Here is a 20,899-nt window from a genome sequence, read left to right on the forward strand (position 1 = left end):
GAATTACCATCGTAGTAGGTGGAACAAATCACATCACAATCATTCAGAAGAAAGTTTGGGTCCATAATCCAGTGGTGCATTTAGCGATGGAACATGGTGCAACTCCCGATCCCCTCGATTTTAACAAACACTGAGACCTTGTTCGACACATCATTGGTCCACTCCACTGGCTTGATCAGCAACTCGTCTTCGGCAGGTAGTCCACTTATATCCATATTCACGACCGAAGCTCGCCTTGATCCCAAGGCCTGATGAAGTGCCTCTGTTGGCGTCACAATGAGGTCTGATCTTCACGATGTCACTGACCCATTGTTCCTTGACAGTGTCTTATCGAAAGCTTTGCCTCCCCCTGGATCTACATCAAGTACTGGATATGAGAATGAGCCTCACGATGATGATTACGACGACGCCCACTAGACGGACTTGTGACAAAAGCCGCATGATACAGTCCGCAACTGTGTTCTCCAGTCAATCTCCACGCCGATGACTCGCCTGCAACCTCGTATCCGGTTTCCTTGATAGCTTTGGGCTGCACTATTCGATATCAACGCGAATATGAGTCTGAAGCAGCTAATTCTTCGGTAACCCGAACCTTTATTGATTTAGTCTCGGGCGCTCTCGTCTCGCTCATCAGTATCCAAGGGTTGCCCTGGGTCCGCATCCTCTTCCAACGCTTTCTCATCAGCCTCCCTGAAGACGAAACCTCCCCACTGCGAGGTAGCAGCCCAGCCAGCTGCATCGACAATATCTTGTCTCTGCCTCTTCTGGTCCAAAGCTTCCTCTGCACTGATACCCGGTGCAAAGCCACGGACGTTCTCGCGATCAACACGTAGCCATCCCTTCCAGCCTGTTGTAATATCACCAGCTCCAACGCCACCCACAACGATAGTCCCCCACCATTCGCGACCGGCACTCGCCTTTGCGGCACTTCCATAGAGAAGAATGCCCTCTGCCTCGGCTACAAGAGCACGAGTATTGTCTGGGTCACTTCGTGCTGGGCGGTGGACGTAGACGTGTTGCAAATGAGATGGCGAACAAGTCAGGCGCGTGGTATCAAAACGACCTTCAATATCGATGACCAGAATGGCGTAGAGGTGCGGAGGGGTGATGAGGTTTGATATGAGCCTGTATAGTAGTGGCAGATGACGGCCAGATATGCCAAGACCAGCAGATTTTGTGACATGGAAGTGAGCTGCTGTGATCTCATCAAGTTCTGATATATGTGTAAGTTTGGTTGGCAGGATTTGAGGTTGATGCTGGACCTGATCCCGACTGCTCAAGCGATTGGGATCTGGAGGGAGTGAAGAGCGTAAGTTTCGAAGGACCTGTATTGATATTTTAGTAAGTCTCTAAATTCAATAAGTAGCAGTCTGAGTGTCGCTCGAAAATGTAAGCCCTTATAGTTGGCCTGGATCAAAAGTGATGTTGACTTCACTCTTTCGGTGGCTCGAGGGTAAGCCACACCAGTTCGTAAGGTCTTTGATACGTGATATGTAAAGGTATTTCGAGGGTTTCGCCGTGATTAAACGAAAGCGAAACAAAGTCAAAAGAAGCCATAGCAGTGTGATGGACTTCTCGCGACGATATCACAACATATCTAATCGTGGTGTGCTGAATGCTTGTGTCCAATAGGCAAAAAGCTTAGGCCCAAAATCTCGAGTTCAACTTACGTCTTCAAGGCTCATCTCAACAACCTCACCTAATATCCGACTCCCCGTTGCTGTCTCCATTCTGAGACCCCGAAAGATAGTAACTTGCCAGGGGCCTTTTATTTGGATGCTGATCGTTCAGTACGATCTTCGCTGTTCTTGACAATGGGCTATCCGTGCCAAGTCTTCCACGCTTCAGAGCTTCCCGAGCGAGCGCAGACCAATCTAAGCGGCCGAAAGCGCAAATTGGATAAAGGGGTCAATAATGTCGAGCTCTCTGGATGCGAACTTCTCGAGATGCTGCAGTACAAGTGCGAAATCAAAGAGCCCGTCAAGCCGGATAGTCCTGTACAATGCTTTGCGATTGAGCGATTGTTCCGGAAGTAAGTTCTCCCCCACCTGATCCTATAATGGCGCCCCAGACATAGGTATAATGTGTCACAAATGATCTGACGTGGGCTGTCTGCTCGTACAGATGTAAAGATAAAAAGGGCTCTTTTATGGTCGAGACGACGGCTTGGGAGGGCAAAGAGTATCCTCCGGTGGGACAGAAAAGTGATGATGGAAAACACAGCAAAGACAGGACGCCTCCTCAGCACTATCACTGGTCATCAAGTTGGCACGCGCCCGACGCAGCACGATAAACCATCGATTTTAGATCAACCCAGGGCAACTTGCTATTGTCTCTGAATATCACATATAGCATGCTTACTTCTCAAGGGAGACTTTGACTCTCTTGTGAAACTCAACCGTCATTGCTAGCCCCAACAGTCTTCAGTCAAGCTGGGCATGCATCCCGTCGTGCGTACGACCGACCCAGGTAAAGAATAGGAAAAAAATGCAGCTTCAAATAATGCTTGGTTCTGCGATAGTTGACGTGAGGTTGAACATTAGAGCGCTGACTCACCTGCAGGGCTGCAAGAAGTTGATGACGGCATTGCCGGAATGGGCCGAGGTGCTCAGCAAGCAACATCTTTATCGAACCATTAGTTTACACAATCAGTACAAACTGGTACTACTTGCTAGATTTCAGACTGAGATCTGGAACAAAATTGCTCCTATCGACCAACAGTTGATGAATGCATATCTAATTATAATTCGATCACAAGGACTGCCCTGTCGATCCCAGATATACTATCAGCCTCACGAATTGCACTTCAATAGCTCATTGCCAGCATTCCAAACATATTGAAACTCGTTGCCCTTGCCCATGAATATAGAATGCACGAAGACCGTTTCAAATGAAGCGTTGGTGGTATTCTCTTCTCTACCCAGCTACACGACAAACGAAACATCGGCTAGCCGCCTAAACGTATCTATGTGCACTCCCATCTCTCATTGCCCTTGCTTAAATGACCAAGTATCGTTTCGGTCCGTTGATTTTTTTACTCGTTCTTCTGGGCAGCTCGCTCCTCTTCGAGCTTGATGTAGTAGTTGTCGCGGGCGTTGGTTCGGGGCATGTGGAAGCCGTACCTGAATCGGAATGGTAAGCATATACTCCCAGCCTCGTGTCGTGTCATCGGTGATATTGCTTACCAGAAGAAGTTGGCCATGACGAAGCCGGAGCCTGCGAGGTTGCTAGTCAGCTAGGTGCACTCCAACCAACCACATCATTCGAATTGTCAGCCCCTCGAAGAATCCTCCTCTTGAAATATGTAATTGCCAATTCATGCAATCCGATTCAATCCGTGAGAGAAATCGACGTACCGAGGGCGATGCTGAGGTCCAGGACGAGGTTTCGTCGGAGCATCTAGCGCAGTTGTCAGTCCACGAAAAGCTCTGGTACCGGGAGGCTCAGGCTCCTCTGGCCCGGTCGAGTGCGAAAAGCGAGCCATTGAGTCGAAGGAAACATACACCGGTGATGGGTCGGACGGCCATTGTGACTAGTTTACTTTTGCGAAGCTGTTCGGGCGAAGGAGCGAGGCTTTCGAGAGAGTATAGAGGTGCTGGGGAGTTTCGATGTGGTCAAGCAGGTCCAAGTTGATTCCGAAGATGGGCTGATGTTAATCGCGCTAGCACCCGAGTCACGTGTACGCTTATCGTCCGGCGTTCCGGTTGAACAACGGCGAATTATGCGGAAAAGAATCTCGCCCATTGAAACGACCTTCAGTTGGAAGATACATAGAGAGTGGTCGGTTTGCAGAGCCCGACAATATCTGCAACCATGAGTCTCCGATTTGCCGCGCGGCGGCTGGCAGTATCAGGTACGCCAACGCTCAGTCCGCCTTCTTTGCAACTCAATTGGCCCAGAAGCTACAGGGACTAATCAAGAGCTTTTCTCTATAGCAAGGACCGCACACCCTGTATCTAGTACACCAGCTCCTGTTTTCTCTGCTACTGTCGGACCCTCAGTACAACGACGGCATAAATGGGCTTCCAATCTCTTCAAAGGATGGGGCAAACCCCGGAATAAAGACGCTGGAGCTTCACCCGCACAGGACCCTACATCTCTGCTCGATGACCCCAAGAGCCGTGAAGAATATCTACAGAAGAGCATGTACAGCGGTGTGGAGGACAACATTTTCCAGGACGAGATCGAAAAAGTCAGTACCGACACCACCCCGGGTGCCCCCGAGATCGAGCAAAAGACGAAAGAGAACATGGCCATGGTTGTGGACCCCGATCCTCGAAGTCGAGTGCGTTGGCAGCGCAAGAAGGTTATTCAGATGGTTCGCCGCAACGGCCGTCTGACAAGAGACGAGCGCATTCAGATGTCAGAGCGCCAACTTCTGCACAAGAGCGAGTTCATGCCCACAAGTGTCAAGAAACTCGTAATGCTGGCCCGTCAGATCGCAGGAAAGAGCGTCGACGACGCCATTGTGCAGATGAAGTGGTCCAAGAAGAAGATGGCAGCCGAAATCGGATATTACCTTGAGGAGGCTCGAGATTTGGCTATTGCACAGCGTGGTATGGGACTCGGAAAAGTCAACAATGAGATTTTGAAAACTCCCAAGAAGATCCAAACAGTCGATGGCAAATGGATTGAGATTGAGGACCCTACGCGAATGTATATCGCTCAATCGTGGGTTGGGAGGGGTCCCTGGCGTGGGAAGAGAATCGACTACAAGGGTCGTGGACGCATGGGCATCATCAGACATCCCAGCACAAGTATGCCCGCATTGGTCACATATCTGGTTTTGAAATTACTAACTCATCTCTAGGTCTAACGGTATTACTCAAGGAAGAGAAGACAAGAATACGAGAGTACGAGGAGCGTGTGGAAAAGAAGAATAAGAAGGGACCCTGGGTGCATCTCCCCAACCGACCAGTATATGGACAGAGGCCATATTACTCGTGGTAAAACCACGACTGCCATCCGAAAATGGAGTTAAAAAGAAGAGACGGAGTCTTCAAGCGTCACCAGAGGCCACCATGTAATTTCTCATAGAAACTTGTAAGATATGTACAGTGAATGGGATGTACACTTGACTGAGATTGACGTTTACACTCCAGTGCTAACTCGATTTACTTTGTTGTGATATATTAGCTCTGGCCTTATGTTCATAAAATAATCGTCCGACGTCGAGTTGGTTCAAATCTTGTTGCCACTCATGATTAACAAATCCATCAACGTCCGCCCTTCGCGGGTAAAACCATACTGTTTCATAAAGCGGTATGTGCTGGTGCCTTGCCGAGTGGCTAATATTGCACTACAATTAGACATGTGCTATGCAGTGATTAATAGAGTGCGTATGCGATTGTCATCTGCCATATATTGATTCTGCTTAACCCCGTTTTAAACGCCGATATCTCCCACAAGCTAGCTTTGCTCAAACCATGTGTCGCGGTTCCTCGCGAGGAAGCATATCCTCATATCGATGGGACATTAGCTCAAGGTCATATCCATTCTTCTCGCCAATCGATCCCTGGTCGGGCAAGGGATAACTGCGGTCCCTGGTAGCCATAGGCGGTGACATGCTTGCCATGTTTCCACGAGGGAGATCGTGCTGGTTTTGACGCTTCTTCCAGAAGAAGAAACCTGCGATGCCGAGAAGTGCGAGGATACCAATAGTAACTCCAATACCAACACCGGCCTTCGCAGCACCAGACATGCCGCTGGAAGATTCTTCCTTCTTGTCTGAGTCGTCATCTGAAGAGTCAGAGGTAGCGGCAGCACCAGCCGCCTCGGAAGCTGTTGATGAGCTGTCGGCATCGGTGGAGGAAGCAGAGGCCTCAGATCCAGTGGCCTGTCAATGTTTAGTATTCAGCTTCCTTCAACGCTTAATGTAACAGCCTTCTTACAGTAGGTTCGGTGGCACCGGCAGTTTCAGCCGTGGAACTCGCATCGACAACATCAGTCGAAGTAGCTTCAGGCGCCTCTGAAGTTACTGGGGGCGCAGCAGAGCTTGATGCAGCATCAGAGGTATCAGCCGCGGCAGGGGTTTCCGATGTTGCTGCTGCTACTTCGGACGAAGTTGCTACAGCTGCTGCAGATGTTGTCGCTGCGCCTGAAGCCGACGTTGCGGCAGCTTCTGGAAGGGCAGGGAGTTGCTGACCTAAGTCATGTCAGTCTTCACTATTTTGTGTAAGATACTATTGAATTCTGGCAACATACCCACACAAAACCCGTTGCTCAAAAAGCTGGTAATATCGGCGTCTGCAGCATTGCATGACGGCGCTCTTGCGCACTCAGCCACACCCTTGATAAAGCTGGGGCTGACACAAATACAACCGGCCTGGGTGGCATCTGCGCAGCCCACAGTTGGCTTTACTGATTCAACACATGCGTTCTGGAGACCATCAGCACCTGTTTCGAGTGAATGCATAGTGATTAAGCGCTAGTCACTTACGACGCAGTCCTGAGCATAGACACCGAGAGTCTGTAAGGCGCCCAGCGCCACGAGAGTTGAAAGAGAGAAGCGCATGTCGGAGGAAGTATGCAGTGAGATAAAACCTCGCTACTTTGATAGATCGTTAGTAACCCGAGGTGAACCAAGTCCGAAGTTCACGACAGGCCGGATAAAGAGCTGAGTGTGAGAAGTGGTGGCAGGTGCGGTCACAGGGATGGATCGTGACAATGGTGTCTCCAAATTTGCGATAAGAACGATAAAATGCCGCAGGTAGACCCAGGCACAATCCCTCAGCAGAATCGGAAAAGAAATCTTCAAATAGAAATGAGAGACGAGTCGGACAATGTCGTGTAATGTAACAGAAGTGGCTTGGTCCAATGTGGCACTCGATGCAGCGGATGGAGGGTCCCCGGGAAGAATACGAGTGAATGAAGGTTGCGAATTTGTTGTTGTCGGTTTAGCCCAGAGTGAGCAATTCGAAAGGAAGGTGGAAAAGAACAATAAAGTAACGTAAGGAAAGAAGAATACGAAGAATTGACCACAAGGAATGACTGGATGGTGAGATAACGAGGGACACTTGAGAGAGTGAAAGAGCCCAGCGCGGAAAGGTGGTCGTGAGAAGTCGAGTCGAGTCGAGTCGAGGACAGGACAGGACAGGACGAAAGCAGAATAGAAACGAAGCCGTTTGAGAACGGAAGAAAGAAAGGTGGGTTCAGGTGACGACAACAGCCAAAGGGAGAGAAAGTAAGAAAGTAAAGCGATCAATTGAAATGAGATGAGATGAGACGAAGTAAGGAATGAAGTGGACGGGGAACTGGGAAAAGAACGGGGGACCTGGTAAGATTGCACTGAGGTCAGAAAGAATGTAATGCAATGCAAACCCTCGCTCTTTCGTGGGAGGGAGCAACAAGCTGAAGAAGCAGAATAGGGTAATAATAATAATAATGCTTCAAGCACAAGCAAGCTTGGTCCAGTGCTGTTACAGACAAGGGCGACCCAGCTCGATGGGTATCAGATCCTTCCAGGGGATGATCTAGCTTTACATAGACACGGGGGAGCCCTAGAAATAGAATAGATGGAAGCTTTCTGCCGGTCTAGGTACAGTACCTTACCTTCATCTGGGCTGCCAATTGGATGCCTGTTGGTTGTTTCTTCGCCCTCCGCCCTTGATTTTCCGACACTCTTTGTACACAAAACGCCTTGTGCATGCATTTGTGTGCCCCTGGCGGCTTGGTCTCCTGCAACACCAGGGACCGGATCCAACATCACAAAACTGACAAGCACCGCCATCAACGTCAGTTCCCTCTCTTTTCCCAAAAGGGGGCCAATCATTCCCCAAGGGCACAAGCAAGCATAGCAAGATTGCCATTCAGGGCTGCGAGAGCGTTGCTAGCGGCGGGGGGTTACTGGATATTCCCCTGGCGCCAGGTACTAGCGCCAACTATCCCAGATTCCTTAGCTCACTTGGCCTGTTTACCGCCCAATAGCCATCTCCCGAGATGGTCTCGCTTGTTTCATCTGACTACCTTACTTAGGTATTTTCTGTATGTATTGATGTGTACCTGCGGGGACTGAGAGAAAATCACACATCCTAGATGTTCTTCTCTGACTCGTCTTGTTAAGTTTCCATTACTTCGTTATGTGTGACTCTGTGAGATAAGGTATGTACCGAATGGCGCGCACGAGATTTCGGCTTCTTGCTCTCTTCTTTGTCCCTTCTCCCCTCCTTTACGTTACAGTCTTCTAGCGTCTTGGTCCTTTCGGGGCTGGTGCATCTATCTCAAACCTTATGCGGTTTGATACACGGTGACTACCAATGTTAGATTTTCTCTGACAGATACGAGACCGACACATTGGCGGAGCACAACAGATAATACGCAGACACAAATTACGCCCAGTGCAGTGCGCTTCACGAGGAGAGCCCACTTGCATTAACCAGAGGAAGCTGAGCTGCAGAAAGGAAACAACTCATCAAAGAGCGCCATTTATGCAACCCACTTCAGAACTCGTGACTTTTATTGGGATGTGCAAGCTGCATCCCAGCAAGCCCCAGAACAATGCGAGCACAACCAACCAGGACCCAATACCCAAATCCATGCTAGAATACGGAAATGCTTCTTTGATAACGCGTCTTGCACGGGATGACCGCCGTAGTGCACCCGGGCTATTGTGGACTGATTACGGACGGAGAGAGGCAGCAACTTGACCCCCATAGTTAACATCGAGCCTGAAGCAAATTCTTGACGACAGCCGTAGTGGAGAGTCATCTTAGTCAGAGTCCTTCATAGCTTCTGATGGATGTGGTCATCAACTAATGCCATGTATATTATGGCGGTCAAAAAAAGCTAACTGCGAATCAAAGACAGTGATTCAATATGGCGAAGCTGATGCATCACGCGTCTTGCCTTTGCGTCACAGAGGCGGTAGGGACCGGTGCTTCTCTGTCAGATTCTTTGTACAGCCGCACATGACGAAACAACCGCGGCACATCCGCCTGTCACTTGTGCGACAATAACCTGGAGGCGGATGGCCCCAGATCGGCCTCAGGGATTCACCCACGTAGCTTCTGACAATGGTACAAAGGGATCAAAATTGTGCTTCTAGCTCCCCGAACAAGGTCGGCTCAACCTTGATGACATCAGGAAAGAAGAGTTTCATGCTTAGACAAACTCCTGAGCCATTTCATTCTGTAGATTTCCTGGACGTTGGATACAGAGGTTGCCTTTATCTTTGTTTCATCCACAGACTTGTGTGTTTGTGTGTGTGTGTGTGTGTGTGTGTGCAAATAGATACTTCATGTCCAGACCACGAGCTGAACTGTTCTTTTTAGCGTGAAACATTAGCCTCAAGATCTATCAATTCAAGGGAAAGAAACACAAGCAAATTCGAGAGCACACCTCACAAGAATGCTTTGGGCATATTTAAATGAGGTATGCAGCCTTGAGATCCCATTGTTAGACTTTTCATACTGTGTCTCCTTGATCCAAAGCGCCTAAGCTGTCATTGAGCGCATATTCGTCTTGATCAAACAACTGACATAAGAAAATGTGCTCTTTATCCAATGGCATAATGTTCAGCCTTAACCACTCTGCTAGACGTCCTGCAGTCGGCTCACTTGATGGTGAGGGAGCCTTCGTAAGTTGCACTGAAATAATTACCTCTAACGGCGCTTTGAGGTTTCCTATGCACCAGGATTTTACTGTAGTTAACGTGACTCCTGGAGCAATATCGCTGTCCATCTGGAATTACTCATTGGCCACTTAAATATATCGTGATTTCAACGACAGGTTTATGATGTTAGACAGTACTCAGATATGGAAGTCTTGAAGGTACCGCCTACAGTAAACCACCTTTCGACGAGGTACTTTGTACAAGTGAAAAATCCGTCTTATCTAACACATACACGATATTCTTGATCAGTGGAGCACAATGACGATGCAATAATCGTCTTCGTCTTCGTTAACATAGGTAGGTTTGATATTAGGCAGATCGTCATCCACGTTTCACACAAGAGATAATTGTCAGTTTTGTCATACAACGTTGCGTGCTTAGGAATTTTATGAAGAAGAAGTGCTGCAAAGGCGAGGTACTGGTAAACATAGTCAACCACACGAGCTGATCCGCACATTGTCATGTCAGTGGCCGGGTACGTTAATGTGTCAAGAGAATCGGGATCATGCATCCGAGCCATTGGATCCATACTTTATCCAGTAGCTTAGGTACCCATAGCTTGGGACCTGAATTACCGTTCTAGCGACAAGAAAACATGAGACCTAGATCCTAGTGACGACAGAAATAATTGGGTAAGCTTTGTCAAACCTTGGAGGGCCTTCAGGTTTGTTAATTTTGGTCTGGTCAAAGGTTAGAGGCTTTTTTGCTACGTGACGGCTATTTTGGCATATTTTGGAAAAGGCTGGAAAGTCCGCACACCTCGAGGCATTGAAAACAGCTAGAGTCTGGTCTACAACCCAACTGAATCTTACGGACTGCCTAAACCATTAATTGGTGTATTCTTGATGATGTAATGCCCTCAACTGGCAGCTGAATGTCCAACACTGGGGATGGATTCTGTAATAAAGCACATACCTACCTAGTCTGGCAGGAATGCGAATGTCTAGAATAACGTTGAAGTTCCATCAGATGGGATTACAAGACACCGCGTCGAGCAAAACATTAGAAGCTTAATTGGGAAACGAAATTCGTGACACCATATTATAAGGCAGACCGCGATAGCAAGTGTGCAGCCTACAGCCTACAAAATTGAGACATGAAGCTTAGATGATTCTCGTCACCTTGATTACCAGTATTCTCTCAATTTTATTAACGCCAACTTTTCTTCTGGGTCTTTACTGAAAGTGAAGACGATCACTTGCCAATTCCTGCACATCATGTCGTGGTTGATTGACTCGGGGATTTTTGTAGGCCGGGAGCCCGATGGTGACCGTGCGCCGGGAATAACAGCTCGGGGTCCAAATTTGATGAGCCGATGAAAAGAGCTGGTCAATTGGAGCAAGCTGTGCAAGCCAGCAAGGCGCCTCGTTGCACGCTCGCCTGGAAGGACCGGGTCGAATTGAGGTCTAGACTCTCTGTTAGCTTGTGCATTTTGGGAAATGGATCGACCAAGAGACAACGGGTCCAGTGCAAATGTATCCAGTACTGAGGCTTCAAGGACCCAGGAGCCAGGATTGTTTAGAATGCTCTGAAAACAATGACACTTTGACTGTAGGAAAGAAGAATGAAATGTTGTTCTTCAATGCTAGAGGTCTCATATAAACTATAGAGAGGTATCAGGGGTACTTGTAGGCCTCAAAAATGAACAAGGCCACGCCAATGTGCTGCTGGCTTTGAATTCAAGATCATCTACTCTACTACACGAGCAGCAAAGAAGGGTTGCGCTGCATGTACCCTGAACTTTAGTGGAGTTCCAGGCATTACATCATTTTAACGACTTTCGCTTCCCGTTCTTCTGGGAAAATGCATCCCTGTGCTTAACTTAGTCCCCAGCCCAGCCCAGCCCAGCCCAGCCCAGTCCAGTCCACTGGAAGCTGTCGAATTATTGGCAGCAGCTTTTTTTCCCACTCCACGCGTGCAGTCTTGCAGACTCATACAAGGCAACCGCTGATCAACCTCAGGCTGCCTTTGGTCTGCGTCCTCTAAATCCAGGCCTCCATTATTTCATTTCCTACTGACTCAGCGGAGCTGAACAGGTACTGCCAGACGGCAGACACCATTATCCCAATCTTTCAGTCTCTCCTTTACCAGATCCCAAACTTTCTCATCGCATCCAGCCCTTCATTCCCACGAACCCGAGAGGTTCCGCGACAGCGTCGACACGTACACGTTCCTCGACTACCTGTTTCCAACAATTTCTGGTCTTTCGACTGCCCCCCCGGTTTCACCTTCAAACATCCTATGCGCCGCTATTGAGGTTGTATCGATAATACCAAGAGCATACTGTGATGCGCCTCCACCAAAACGTGCACACGCGACAAACATGGTCAACCCAGTAGGCGAAGAGAACTGGCTTGCCTATCTCGAAGAGATCGTCCGCAACGCCTCCGACCTCGAGCAGCGAGTCAATACTGTCGAACATTACAAGCTGGCTGTTGGCTCTGAGCCTGGTAGCTTGCGCATCTGGCTTGCCTACTGCAACTACTTCTGGTCCTTGTGGGAAGCTACTCAGACCCCTACAGGCCATGGCTGGTCTGATGAAGAGCGCATGCTCGGCCGAGAGCTCTTTTCCTTCGGCGGCGCTCTCGACTTGTGGCAGCAAGGCTACGAGGCTATTCGCTACCGCCTAGGGGATAGTCATCTGCTCTGGGATCGCTGGATCTCACTGGAGATGGAATTGCTGGCTAAGACGAGAACCCCCGAAGGCATAAAGCGCATCACGCATCTTTACCGTGACCGCCTGCTTACTCCCCATCTTACCTGGGACGAAACATCCCAGAACTTCTCTACTTTCCTATCAGAGTATAACCGCACTGCATGGGAGGAATCCATGAAGGATGTTACCACCAATGCCCAGGAGACGAAACGACTGATCGCCGCTCGAGACCCCTACGAATCTGCTCTGAAGAAAGCGGCGGACGCAGGCGATGTCGAAGCCCAGAAAACGGCCTTCACTACGTATCTCGAGTGGGAGATGCTTCAGAGTAAGCGCAGCAACGACAATCCCGAAATTGGAATTGATCTATGCCGCGGCCTCTACGCACGTGCTCTCACCGGTGCTCTTGCTACAGACCAAAATACCTGGTACGAGTACATCGTTTTTCTATCCTCATCCAACACCGATCTCCAAGCGCCGAGCAGTCTACTGGACGTACTCCGTAGAGCTGTTCAGCACTGCCCCTGGTCCGGCCTTCTCTGGAATAGATACATTATGTGCGCCGAAGAGGCTAAGCGTCCATTCGCTGAGGTTGAGTCCATCAAACATTCTGCAACTAGTGAGGATCAATTACTCAAAGATGGCATGGAGGGAATGATCGAAATGTATGTGGCTTGGTGTGGGTTCCTGAAACGCAATGCTATGGATGCTAGTGCCTCCGACGAGGCTGTTGATGTTGCCGATGTCGGTCTTATTGCAGCTCTGGAGGACGTTTCAGTTGTTGGAAAGCGACTCTACGACAAGGACTTCCAGGGTGACCCCAAATTTCGACTTGAGCGCATCTACATTCAGTATCTCACAGAAAAGAAGGGTGCCGTGGACGAAGCTAGAGCTCAGTGGAACAAACTGGCAGCCCTACAAATCCATGCAGATAACCACGACTTTTGGTTCAGGTATTATATGTGGGAGATGCTCATCTTCTCATCAGCCGGTGCCCAAGACAACAGAAGCCCTACGCCTTCGTCTGGCGGTGGCACTTATCGAATACCAACTCTAGCTACTGCTGTTCTTACCCGTGCTGTTGCTCGCAGAACTATTGACTGGCCAGAGAAAGTTCTGGAGGTGTATATGCAGCATTGCAACGACTACGAAATGCCACTGCCGTTGCGAAAGGCAGCGGACCGGGTTCACAAAACCGGGAAAGAAGTAAAAAAGCGCAGGGAACGGGAGGAACAAGAGAAGGCTGCGGCCTATGCCGCGTACTACACTGCCCCTGAAACCCTAGAGAAGGGCCAGGGGGTTACATCACCGGGTGGTTCTAAGAGGAAAAGGGATTTGGAAGTTGACCCCACAGATGGACCTGAAAACAACAGCAAGCGACAAAGGAATGAGCCCAACGGGGTGGTGTCTGAACAAGCTCTGGCAACTCAACACGGCCAGCCCCTAAAGAGAGACAGGGAGAATTCGACCATCCTCGTCTCCAATCTTCCGGCCGATGTTGATAAAACCAAGCTTCGACAATATTTCAAAGAGTACGGCCACATCAACAACATAACGGCTCTGGTCCGCGAGGAGAAGACCGATTCCTCGACAGCACTCATCGAATTCAAGTCCCCTGAAGAAGCTCAATCCGCCTTGTTGAGAGACGGCAAATACTTCGGTCAGTCACAACTTACCGTAAAGCTAGGGAACGATTTGACCGTTTACGTTGCAAATTATCCTCCTGCTGCTGATCAAAAGTACATTCGCGACCTTTTCAAAGATTGCGGCGAGATCTTGAGCATCAGATTGCCCAGCCTGAAGGTCGATGCCCGACGCCGGTTTTGCTATGTCTCGTTCCGAGATCAGGAGGCATCAGCGAAAGCTGTGAAGAAAGATGGCACGGTTCTCGAAGGAGGCTTGAAACTACTCGCCAAATATTCTGACCCCAGTCACAAGAAGGCTCGTGAAGGTGCCCTTGCAGAAGGCAGAGAGATACATATCAGCAATTTGGATCGAACGGCAACCGAGGCGGATCTGAAAGAAGTCTTTTCCAAGTATGGCAATGTCACGCGAGTCAATCTCCCCCGCAACCTGGTGGGTAAGACTAAAGGATTCGCTTTCATTGATTTTGCGACCAAAGAGGAGGCCGAGAAGGCCGTGGCAGAAATGAACAATACCAAGTTCAAGAGCCAGATCCTAGAAGTTGCTCTTTCCAAAGAGTCAAAGATTAAACGTGCTGCAACAACCGTTGTTGCGGATACCGCCAGAAGCTCGCCTGCGCCTTCACCGCACGATGCTGAGGGTGACGAAGCAATGGAAGACGCACCCGATGAAGCTCAGTCTAAACCCACCGCAGCAGACATCTCAGCCAAGACGATCGCTCTTATGGGCTTACCTGATACTGTGAACGATGCACGAATCCGAGCACTCGTCGAGCCTTTGGGTGCTATTGTGAAGCTAACTGTGCTCCCTGGCAATGGTGGCGCTAAAATCGAGTTTGTCGATGCAGCCACTGCGGGAAAGGCGAGTTTGCAGCTCAATAGTATGGACTTTGAGGGTCATAAGCTTCGAACTGGCACAATGGATGAACTTCGGCAAGCCAAGGCAGAACGTACCCAGGACCGTATTGTCTACGGGAAAAGGGACAGGGACAGGATCAAGGGTCAAGAACAGAAAACGAAGGCTGCAGGTAGCTCGTCAACCACTCTCATGCCACCGCCAACTTCAATCCGGCGACCAGTGCTTGGGAAACCTGGCCCTCGCCGTGGTCTTGGCTTCAAGCCCAGCGCACCCAAGCCAGCTCAGAATGGCGATTCTGATACCTCGTCAAAGAAGAACAACGCCGACTTCAAGGCGATGTTTCTCGCCAGTGGTCAAGATAACAAGAAAGGAGACGAAGGAGAAAAGTCTGGGTCTGAATCATAAGTGCAGGGTCAGTCGCTGGCTTTGAGTGGTATACTGATGTAGCATAATGTAATTCATTAAACTTCAATGATATCCAGGGGACTAGGGAAGGGAAGGGCATGTTTATTAGATGGAACTGTACGAATAAATGCAGTTGTCGAATGCGAACCAATCAAATCAAACCTGAGCTATCATGCGGTCTTATTCTTTCATTTGCGTATTGCTCAGATGGCTTTCCACTGATCTTCGAGGCCAGGTCAGCTATACGCCAATCACTCCCCAAGAAACTCTGGCAAGATAAACAATAAGCACCTTCCTCCCAGCATGTGCAACTTGTCTCCCGTTCTGGTTTCTGGCATCCTACGATGACCTTGATATTCAGTTTACCGCTAGTCAAACAAGACACCCATATAATACGTATTCTCACCCCTTGCTCATTATGCCCACGGTAGATCTATCCTGAAAATCTTGTGTGAAGATCCTCTGCCAAACATCAAGCCACTTTTCTTGCTGAGCAGTAGGAAGCTTGCCTGGCTGCTTGAAAGATCTCGTTAAGAGCTCTCGTAAACGTGTCCGGAGGACCTTCATGACTAGCATCGTTTTCCAGTCTGGCACAGCAAAGCGACCGCGGTTCCCATCAAGAACGATGATTCCGGAGTACATCTGGTGTAATCTTATCAGTAATACAGCTATAGAAAAGATTTGTTGTTCTTACATCACATCGTACATCGCCACAAAGAAGTGCAATGGCGAATGCTTCCACGGCAGTAGCCTCGTGGGCGTGGTAAACCCTTTTTGAATATTAGCTAGCTCACCTCCCTTGTATTCGGCTATACTTACGCTCTGGACTGCATAATATGATAATAGGAAAGCCATCGAAGGTCGTGGCGTCCCCGATTGACAGACGATGGATGGAGACTGATGGACTGATTTGTGCCGATGTTTCTTAAACCCTTGGATCCGGGTACGTCTCTCACAAGAATCTTGGGGTAAAAGCTCCAGGCGATAACTGATGCCGAGACAACATCGTTGTCGCTGTTGAGGTTGACTCTTCGAGGAATATCATAAAATTGCTGCTGCCTTCGTCCCCTGCCTCCGGAAAACCGAGCTCGGGAAAGGGCTCTTCTTTCGTCTTCAGTAAGAGAAAGAAAGCCGGAGTCGGCGAGAGAGGTAAGGAGTTGCCCTTTGAGGTCTTCGATGTTTGCAAGAGTTTGCTGACTCAAAAAGTTCTTGCGGCAGAACTGGAACTCCTTTCCGCCGCCGCCAGCAGACTGGCATACTCGCTTCCAAGCCAGGTATGCGTTGTAAATAGTGAGAAGATCGGAATCTCCCCGACGGAAAGCCATGCGAGCATTATCTGCCTGAGTGCGCTGTCCAAACGGCGCCGAGAAGGGTGATTTGGAAGATAGGATAGCAGCAGAAGTGATAGCCATGTCCAAACATTTGAAGATGACTCCATACAGAATGAGTTTGCCCAAGAATACATCTAAAGGCAACCTGGCTAACTGGTGTCCAAGTGGTGTGAGTTCTTCAGCCTGAGTAAGGGCGCGAACGTCTACAAGAGCATCAACCGCCCGACGGATGTTTTTGGCCGAGGGGGGGTCAAGAGCGTCGCCCAGTGTTTCCTCGATCCCTCCGATCTTACAGATCTTGACTCGGATCGCCAAGTCTTGCAAAGAAAGTCGAAGCATCTCAGGCGTCTGCTGGTCGCTCATTAACTGATCATGGCGGAATTTGGTGAACATATGAAAGCATAACCCTTCTTGTACACGCCCTGCTCGACCACGCCTTTGCTTTGCGTTGGCACGGGAAATGAAGGTATCAATCAGGCGTGAGAGTTGGCGTCGCTCATCGAAGCGCATCTCACGATGCTTGCCAGTGTCAATGACACAAGTGACGTCGGGAATGGTGATTCCGGTTTCGGCGATGTTGGTGGCAAGAACGATTTTACGAATTCCAGATGGTGGGACAAGGAATGCCGACTCTTGGTCCTCCGTAGCGATGGTTGAATGGAGAGGATAAACAAGCCAGTCTTTGGCAAACCTGGGATCTCCTAGCAGCATGTCGTTCAGTGTGCGAATCTCAGCAATACCTGGCAAAAACACCAGAATGGCCTTGCTAAAATTCTGCAGATGTTCGTCAGCCGCAATTTGAGCTATCAACTGCAGAATAAGATCGAACTCGATACGGTACTCATCAATTTGAGCCAGTGTCGACCGTGTTCTTGCAGTGTATCCTGATAGACTCTTGGAAATATCACTCTTGGTGTTTTCTCCTTCACTCTCTGCAGGATCATCATCCAAGTCAACCATTTTGTCAGGCTCAGAATCCGCAGGCGTGTATCCAGTAAGTTCAACAGCATCCTCAAGGTATCTAACCTGCACTGGGAATGTTCTTCCAGGGACATTGAGAACTGGTGCTCCGCCAAGGTAAGCGGAGAAACGATCCGCGTCAACTGTAGCAGACATCAGAACAACCTTCAAGTCCTTGCGTCTTATGAGGAGCTTCTTCAGGACGATCAGAAGAAAGTCGCTGTCAATAGACCGCTCGTGAACTTCATCAAGCACTAGGTGCGTCACTTCCTGCAGATCATTGGAGCCCTCAAGCATTCGCATTACAATACCAGTGGTTGCATACACCAGCCTTGTTTCCCTCGAGGTATTAGCCTCGAGTCGAATAGAATATCCGACTAGGGATCTATTGGTTCCAAGGTCATTTCTGTTTTCTCCAAGCTCTTCACTGACACGACGAGCGAGAGAGATCGCAGAGATCCTTCTTGGCTCTGTGCAGTACACCTTGCAGGGCTTCCCCTGAGAAAGCTGGTGCTCTAGCAAGAAAGACGGAACTTGAGTACTCTTTCCGCTATTGTCCAGTTAGCAAGCCCTCAAGAACGACGTGCTCAAAGATCATACCATCCAGTCTCACCACAGACAATTATCACTTGATTCTCATCGACAGCAGTCAAGACTTGCTCTCGGAAGTTCCACATGGGGAGTTGCATTCGGGATTGCTAAGTTTCGTTAGCGTCATGACAACCTAGTAACACAGTTTGTTGCTTACCAGCATCATCTGAAACTTGCGCGTGCTCGACTTCTCCGCCCAAATCTTCTGATAGTACTCCCCATTTGCAGCGTTCTGCCTTGATCGATCTTGACCACCATCGTCGCCAGAGTCGTGAGTATGCTTGGCGCCCCGTCCCCGAAACGCACCTTGAATGATAACACCATCTTCAAGCTCCTGGTCATGTCTTTGACGCACTAGAGCTCTCAAATCCCTCACCACATCTCTGTCTTGCTCGTCAATTTGAGCTTTTCGTGCTTCAGCAAGTTCCGCCCAAACGTCTTTCCAGACATGGGGAAGTCTGATTACCACTTTTTCGTCCTTGGCGTTGCCGCTGAAGGCATAAAACAAGGCCACTGTGGAAATATAAGATTCGGACTGCTTAGCATCTGGTGTTGCAATACCGATCATCGTGAAAGTGAATCTATATGGGTCCGCTACAAGTTGTACGTCAGATGAGGCCGCCGGTGGTGGCACTTCTTGAGGTTTGGTCCAGGTAATATCCAAGGAATGACGATTTGCGAAGGAAGCATCTGATACAAAAGAGTATGAAATTCTCGCCGATGAGTCCCTAAGATTCGCGATCAGCACGTTTTATGCAATTTGTGGCGACATCAAGTGGGCTTACCTCGAACGGCATGCTTCCTCGAGTGCCCTTCGAGGACTAATGCCCGTCCACTTCCCAAAATCGCGAATTGTAATTCGATTTCCATCGGCTGAGTTCACAATTGTGCGGCTTTCGCCTGTGCTTGCGTCAACCTCATTTTGTGGCAGAGATGCAAATAATCCGCCGATATCATCTTCATCCTCATCATGCCCCTCGGCCAGGACTTCGGCGGCAATACGCTCAGCTTCATCGTTAATGTCATCATTTTCCACCTGCTCATGAGGAGTTTCATCCGCCCTGGCTGGTATCACCTCGGATTGAGCTTGGTATTCTTGCTTCTCGGCAGCCAGTCGCCTTTCAAGATCGATTCTTTGGGCTTTCCACCGTTGCTCGGCTTCATACTTATCGAAAAGAACATCATTTTCGATCTTCCTAATCTTAGCTTCGAGCTTGGCAACAGCAAGTTCTTCGTCCGATTCCGATGTCTTTGAGCTATCTGGTCGGCCCTTTCCGCGCTCGTGTTCTAGCAATTTGGCTTTAGTCTCCAGGTATTTTGGAACAAGCTCATCAGCTTCTATGTCGCTATCACAAGCTACCACCAGTTTTTTGCTAGGTGAGGAACCCTTGACTGATCGAGCGTTGCTCCCAGTTGGCTTGTTTCTACGGCCGTTCCGAGTATCAGTTTGACGAGGAGTACTAGAGCGGCTCGGTATCGGACTGTCCTGGGGAGTATCTATTATACATAATTAGTCGGAGAGGGGCCCAAGACGTCGGGAGACGAACCAGTGGTGCTTTTCGGGATCGGCTTCGATCTAGGTTCGTAACTCGGCAGTTCTCCAATCTTGCATTCTCTGGCTAGCCAGTCGAGGGCCTCTTCAAGCCCCCAGATAGAATCTCGATTTGTCGATGCGACATTAGGTGCTATATCGAGGATATATCTTATCGCAGCCGCCACTCGGTCTTTAGGGAATTCTGCTGCGATCAGGGTCTGTTGTAATGTCCAGAGGCGGATGACCATGTCTTCTTCAGGAGGCACCTTCCCAGCGCCAGCATTTTCTGAGGAGGACAGGCTAGAAGCTGCAAATCGATTTTCTGCTTGCACGAGGTCGAGTATGTGATCCATCAAATCTGGCGGTAGCCATTTAAAACTATTGATAGAATCGGCCTGGCCACGAAGGAGTCGACGGTCAGTATCGAGACGGTTCCGTTGCCGTTGAGCATCTTTCTTTGTTTTGGCTGCATGTTTCTCCACGAGCAATTGTAGCTCAGATTCCTCCAACTGCTTCTCGAACTCTTCGGGGCTGAGGGCCGTCTCCTGGGTTGCAGAATTGGTAGTCGCATCGCCAGTGGTTGCGGACGAGGATGGAGGGGCATCCTTCTGGGTCGATGGAGGGGCAGTTTGGCCTTTGATAATCACAGGCTTCGATTCAGACTCGGCAACCTCAGGTCTGGGCTTGGAAGCAACCGATGTAGTTGCGAACCCTCGAGCTGGGTTAGCGGCGGGCTTCTTTTTCTTTTTCGCACCCGCCATTATCGTCAACGGAGGGCCAGCAGGCGGTAAAGACAGAGAAAGGGTTGAAGAAAGAATGAGCACTCTCTAGTTTGGAGGTAACATGGCCGAGGGAGAAATCTGCTAGTGAAACTGAGGATTGGGTCACCCCTGCAATATGGAGGGCTACAAAATTCGATTGCAGGTCATTGAAAGTGCCGATCTACAGACGAAGGGTGCAGGAGTGAAGTGATTTGAAGGTGGAGGTTGTGACGCAAGGGCTTTGATCTCCAGTTCTGTGGATCGTGCCTGAATGAGGATGAGTTAGAGGGGAGGGATAGGACCACAACAATGAAGTATTGATCACCTAGAAGAAGGGTCTTGAGGACAGATTCATGGTCAAGCAGATATACTACCAGTGCAACGGAATTGCAATCTACCGACTTCCCTTAGGCAGTGACAAGATTGTCCTTGGATCGATACTCAAGTAGATCTGCAAGGTACAGGTGCATTGTTGAACGGCTTCTGTGCTAATACTGAAGGCTTAGTCATGGAGGCTAGTGATGTATCAGGACCGGTCAACCTACGATG

At 49.3% G+C, this 20,899-nt stretch overlaps 7 protein-coding genes across 12 annotated transcripts; 3 read left to right on the forward strand and 4 right to left on the reverse strand.

Moving 5' to 3' along the window:
- The first annotated feature begins 97 nt into the window (after window positions 1–97).
- On the forward strand, window positions 98–2,683 carry FOXG_05546 (uncharacterized protein). Its single transcript, XM_018383919.1, has 2 exons — window positions 98–2,032; window positions 2,125–2,683. Exons 1-2 carry the CDS (start codon window positions 1,815–1,817, stop codon window positions 2,291–2,293), a joined length of 387 nt encoding a protein of 128 aa, XP_018240925.1. The 5' UTR covers window positions 98–1,814; the 3' UTR covers window positions 2,294–2,683.
- FOXG_05545 (uncharacterized protein) lies at window positions 545–934 on the reverse strand (the record flags this gene model as incomplete). The annotated part of the gene is made up of 1 exon (XM_018383918.1): window positions 545–934. The coding sequence occupies one exon, from the start codon at window positions 932–934 to the stop codon at window positions 545–547; it is 390 nt and encodes a 129-aa protein (XP_018240926.1).
- A 351-nt stretch (window positions 2,684–3,034) lies between the features above and the next one.
- On the reverse strand, window positions 3,035–3,527 carry FOXG_05547 (cytochrome c oxidase subunit 7; the record flags this gene model as incomplete). The annotated part of the gene is made up of 4 exons (XM_018383920.1): window positions 3,035–3,122; window positions 3,186–3,216; window positions 3,357–3,399; window positions 3,504–3,527. The coding sequence occupies 4 exons, from the start codon at window positions 3,525–3,527 to the stop codon at window positions 3,035–3,037; spliced, it is 186 nt and encodes a 61-aa protein (XP_018240927.1).
- FOXG_05548 (uncharacterized protein) lies at window positions 3,216–5,241 on the forward strand. Of its 2 annotated transcripts, XM_018383921.1 has the most exons (3): window positions 3,216–3,853; window positions 3,936–4,757; window positions 4,811–5,241. In XM_018383921.1, the coding sequence occupies exons 1-3, from the start codon at window positions 3,814–3,816 to the stop codon at window positions 4,948–4,950; spliced, it is 1,002 nt and encodes a 333-aa protein (XP_018240928.1). In that variant the 5' UTR covers window positions 3,216–3,813; the 3' UTR covers window positions 4,951–5,241. The 2 variants fall into 2 exon arrangements, with proteins under 2 accessions (XP_018240928.1, XP_018240929.1); XM_018383922.1 differs by having other exon boundaries at window positions 3,216–4,757.
- FOXG_05549 (uncharacterized protein) lies at window positions 5,013–7,655 on the reverse strand. 2 transcript variants are annotated; one of them, XM_018383923.1, is made up of 4 exons: window positions 6,440–7,655; window positions 6,205–6,379; window positions 5,892–6,145; window positions 5,013–5,836 (listed from the first exon to the last, which is right to left on the reverse strand). In XM_018383923.1, exons 1-4 carry the CDS (start codon window positions 6,512–6,514, stop codon window positions 5,420–5,422), a joined length of 921 nt encoding a protein of 306 aa, XP_018240930.1. In that variant the 5' UTR covers window positions 6,515–7,655; the 3' UTR covers window positions 5,013–5,419. The 2 variants fall into 2 exon arrangements, with proteins under 2 accessions (XP_018240930.1, XP_018240931.1); XM_018383924.1 differs by having other exon boundaries at window positions 6,205–7,655.
- Window positions 7,656–11,429: 3,774 nt separating this feature from the next.
- On the forward strand, window positions 11,430–15,810 carry FOXG_05550 (uncharacterized protein). Its single transcript, XM_018383925.1, has one exon. It carries the CDS (start codon window positions 11,934–11,936, stop codon window positions 15,171–15,173), a length of 3,240 nt encoding a protein of 1,079 aa, XP_018240932.1. The 5' UTR covers window positions 11,430–11,933; the 3' UTR covers window positions 15,174–15,810.
- Window positions 11,487–20,868, reverse strand: FOXG_05551 (uncharacterized protein). Of its 4 annotated transcripts, none has more exons than XM_018383927.1 (8): window positions 20,676–20,806; window positions 19,603–20,617; window positions 18,841–19,552; window positions 18,213–18,783; window positions 18,065–18,162; window positions 15,993–18,014; window positions 15,868–15,943; window positions 15,212–15,815 (listed from the first exon to the last, which is right to left on the reverse strand). In XM_018383927.1, exons 2-8 carry the CDS (start codon window positions 20,348–20,350, stop codon window positions 15,576–15,578), a joined length of 4,467 nt encoding a protein of 1,488 aa, XP_018240934.1. In that variant the 5' UTR covers window positions 20,351–20,617; window positions 20,676–20,806; the 3' UTR covers window positions 15,212–15,575. The 4 variants fall into 4 exon arrangements, with proteins under 4 accessions (XP_018240933.1, XP_018240934.1, XP_018240935.1 ...); XM_018383928.1 differs by having other exon boundaries at window positions 15,247–15,815; window positions 18,213–18,568; window positions 18,617–18,783; window positions 19,603–20,838; XM_018383926.1 differs by having other exon boundaries at window positions 11,487–15,815; window positions 19,603–20,868.
- Window positions 20,869–20,899: the final 31 nt, after the last annotated feature.

This window comes from Fusarium oxysporum, chromosome 7 (assembly GCF_000149955.1).
Source record: "Fusarium oxysporum f. sp. lycopersici 4287 chromosome 7, whole genome shotgun sequence".
Lineage (NCBI taxonomy): Eukaryota > Fungi > Ascomycota > Sordariomycetes > Hypocreales > Nectriaceae > Fusarium > Fusarium oxysporum.